At 34.2% G+C, this 4,386-nt stretch overlaps 1 protein-coding gene across 1 annotated transcript; it reads left to right on the plus strand.

The window, feature by feature from the left end:
* Positions 1–267: 267 nt before the first annotated feature.
* LOC134245855 (uncharacterized) lies at positions 268–3,742 on the plus strand (the record flags this gene model as incomplete). The annotated part of the gene is made up of 2 exons (XM_062728102.1): positions 268–371; positions 3,455–3,742. Coding segments are annotated over exons 1-2 (370 nt in total), but the record flags the coding sequence as incomplete, so codon positions are not given.
* Positions 3,743–4,386: the final 644 nt, after the last annotated feature.

The raw sequence follows: 4,386 nt of genomic DNA on the forward strand, positions 1-4,386 counted from the left end.
TAGATGTGCCAAGTATGTAACTTGATATCAGATTTTCTGTTTCTGTCCTTATCGCTTTCTTTTCCATGTTTCATCAACACCAAATACTAATTCTGATGTAAAAAAGTACGCATAAACCATATGACATGTCGTAAATGTACCTTTACCCCAAAAATAGAAGAAAAATACTGGTAATTCTGGGTCGTTTTAATATCCCTACTGTATCATTGGTCTGTTCTATATTTATTGCGGTCACATATACCAGGAAGTTAATTCAAACAAATGTAGTAGTGAGGAATAAACATTAACAATGCCGAATATACAAGTTAAAAACAGAAGAAAAATTCTTGTTTTTCTTGTGCACTTTACTTTTCTTGCTGTTTCGACAGAAGGTTAGTAACTTTTTAGGTATTATGATAAAAACACACGTTTTATTGATATGAAACATAATTCTAAGGGCGTAACCGACTTAATGATAACACTGTGTCAATAAATATAGGAAAAGAAAGGCGACTGTTTTATGCCCCTGTAAACGATGTTTCGGGTGTATATAGTTTTTGTCGTGTCCCTCCGTCCGTCTGCTTGTCTGTCTGCTGTCTGTCTGTCTGTCTGTATGTCGCCAAAAACTTTTATGACTTTCATATTTCACATGTGTTATCCTTGTCACAAGAACTTTCTTTGGGCACCACAAATTTTGATACTTTGACCTTGACCTACATTTGTAAGAGTTTGACCCGCTTTTACACAAAAAACCAAACTTAATATATCCTTTGAACATTAGATACCAGGAACTTTTATACTTCACGTATATATTCTATTGGAAAGACCTCTGATTAAATACCAATAACTTTGACCTTTTGTTCTTGACCATGGAGATTTCGATACTTAAGAAAAAACTTTAACCTTCTCCATAGCTTTCGAAAGATTAGGGTTACTTCACATGTAATCTTTGTAAGAAGATCCTTCATTGGATACCTTGACCCTTTGGCCTTTAAGTTTGACCTACTTTTTAAAAAAAAACCTTGACCATAACTTTTTAAGGATTAGGGTTAGTGCTTTCATACTTTACGTATCTAATCCTTGTGACACAACCTTTTATTTGATATCAAGAACTTTAACCTTGGAGTTGGACCTACTTTTTAAAATTTTTTACCTTAGCTATAATTTTTGAAGGGTTAGGACTGGGGCTTCCATACTTTACATATGTATTTTTTGTGGCAATAACTTTCGTCGGATATCAATTACCTTGACCTTTGGACTTTGACCAACGAGATTTCAGTACCAAGGAAAACACTTTTTAGTTTAAACTTCGCAATATTGCCTTACGGGGGCATCAGTGTTTTCACACACACTTTTTTGCTTTTCACAAACACATAATGCTTTTTTTTTTTTAACAAAATGGGCTTGCTATATATAATATTTATTGTTCACAAGAGCCAGATATTAACCTTTCATGCGCATTTTACACTGATTACCTCATTTTCTAAGGCAAGGTGGCGAATTTAATGGCCAGACCTCATTGCCATTTAGTTTCGCAATTGATGAATGACATAATAATCCTAACAAAATGAAGGTTTCTTGTCGCTCCTGAATAATCATTCCACTAACTTAAAGTATACAGTTTTACGGAAAAATTGTTTGTTTGTTGTTTAATGTCCCTCTCGATAATTTTTCACTCATATGGAGACGTCACCACTAACTGATGGAGAGTACAATGAAGGTTTCCTACTGTTTTTGAATAATCACTGTTCTGAAAGTACAGTTTGACGAAAAAAAAATTGGTTGTCCCTCTCGATAATTTTTCTTTCATATGGAGACGCTACCACTAACCTATGGAGACTGCAAATTTTGACCCATACTTGGCATTTAGGGCCAATGAGCAGTGAAGGATCTTTTACGTATCAGCACCTACTGCGACACAGGACATCGGTTTATACAGCCTCATTCGAGGAACCGGTCTCTACGTTCCACAGTAGGATTTGAACAAGGAACAAATTCTGTAAAAGAAAGAGAAAATGACTTACACCTTAGACGAGATTGAAACGAGATTAATTAATAAATCATTTACATGTTGTTTAACGTTCTAAAGGAGACATCACCATATACCGGTGAAGGGCTTCAAATTTAGACATTTATTCGGCAATGGGAAGTTCCGAATCATTGAGCACTCAGCAATCAGGGATCTTTATCGTGCCAAAGCCTGCGGAGCCTCGATTTTTAAGAACTCACCAGAAGGACTCGCAACTTTCACTTTAAGGCTCTTAGCGCATGACAAAGGAACAGTAGCTACTTATTTGTCTCTTTGTTTTTGTTATCGGCTTAGGTCAGTCGTATAGCTGTGATTTGAACTCGCGGCCTACCGACCATGCACTTAGTAAACGATTAAGCAACCGCTACTACTGCGTACGTGAAAGTATGACTGAAAGGTCAATTTCCATAGATCTTTTATTTTTTCCACCCTATTTCTTAAATCAACAGAATGCTAGTGCTTTGAAAGAATTCGAATATTTTCAAATTTGCATTTATATATAATAAGAGTCGCAGGAAGAGTGCCAACCTAGAAGGCTTCGAATTTAGTACTGTTTCTCCGTTGATAAATTATTACTTTGTAAAAATTGAAGTATCAGTTCGTGTAGAAATTAGACAAATTGTGTAATATAAAGTGGTATATGAAAGTTTTCAAAATTTGATGAAATTAATTTCGGTTGCTTATAAATGCCCCTTTCTGAAAATTGCAGAATCAAGTGCGGGAGATTCCGATGTCCCCGAGAGCGATGTTTTCACACCGTTCAGTTAGCATAAACGCCTCGGGTGTATCTCGTAAACTAGAGATGGTACCATTACAATTTTCCACAGAAAGTTGTAAATGACTATAAGTATCCTACTCTCGAAGTTTCAGAGTCAAGGGCAAGAGACCTCGATGATTCCGAGTTCATTTGCATAATTTACTGATAAATAGAAAATATGTCCGAAAGACAATAATAGTATAGTTGGAATAGAACTTGAGGGGTGTATCTCGGAAACTAAAGATAATATAATCAAAATTTATTTTTTCAAAGAAGTGATTAAGGACAATTAGCACCCTACTCTCGAAATTACAGACCCAGGACCTATGTCAAAAGATAAATTGCAAAATGCGTTCTAGAATCCCTTTCGCGTTAAAATTGCAAACTATTCTGATTGCTAGAAATAATTTAGTTATGAATTATCAATACTTGATCATGGATTACGTTTTATTCACATCGCATGAGGAAGTTTACTTAGCAGGAAGTGCAGACATTTATACTGTCGACCTTGATCTTGATTTTACTTTAAATTAATAGTCAAGAAATGATATAATTATTGCAGAATTCAAAGGTTTATCTAATGGAATAAACCTATTGGGGCTAGAATATTTTTAAGACTTCCAATATATCTGTAAAACTTATTTTAATTTGATTAAAGATGAATGACAAACCTTCTTGCATATTTGTAGGTGTGTTTTATATGGAGGCTGGTTCTACTGTGTGTTTACCATTCTCCCAAAGTGATAACACTAACACAGATAGATCGATAAAGAGAGGAGACAATATTCTGTGTGTACAGTTTTCAGGATCCAAAGACACGGGCTTCACATATGATGTATTATCAAGACCATTTAATTGTACAACAAATGACTCCACCATTTCTGTGTGCATTAATGGCATAACAAATGATGTACAGGGAATGTTTAAGTATGTTATAGGTCCAGTGGAGTTGGAGAACGCAACACTCTTGATAGCAAGTAAGTGACAATTTGCTCCATTGTTGGTTTATTTTTTTATTAAAGCATAATCACTATTTCAAAACTTTTGTAAATGTTGATACTTTAAAATTAATCATGCTATTACATATCAACTGTATATCTTGAATATAATTTTGTTAAATTTTTAAGTATCAATTCAACTCGGCCTAAAGTTGTGACTACTTTACCTCTTCTGTACATCGTAAAAAATCGTATCTAATGTAAAGGTTCAGACCGAATTTATTTACTTTTCACGTGTAGAAATACAATATCTCCTTAAAACTGACTGAGGAGAAACTAAATAAACGTAATTGCTGATTTTAGCTCATGCCATAAACTAAACCCTACACGGTGGACTACACCTATCAAATGTCTCTCTTGCATACTATGTTCCTAAATACTTAGAGTTTAGTTAAACAATGATGTTTATTATATGTATTATCAGGAGCGGATCTAGATAATTTTCAAAGAGGGGATTGAAGTGTTAGGTTGAAAAGGAAAGAATTTTACATGTATATATGATACGTTTACTTATACTTAAACAACTAAAATATATGGGTTTTTTAACTGGAAGGGGAATAAGCCCAAAAAATGAATATGGATTACCTGAGAGTTTTTGAAAAAAAAGAAAATAATTCAGGGAC

The sequence above is a fragment of the Saccostrea cucullata genome, unplaced genomic scaffold (genome assembly GCF_032062105.1).
Source record: "Saccostrea cucullata isolate Sc308-1 unplaced genomic scaffold, CSIRO_AGI_Scuc_v1 ctg3535, whole genome shotgun sequence".
NCBI classification, from domain to species: Eukaryota; Metazoa; Mollusca; class Bivalvia; order Ostreida; family Ostreidae; genus Saccostrea; species Saccostrea cuccullata.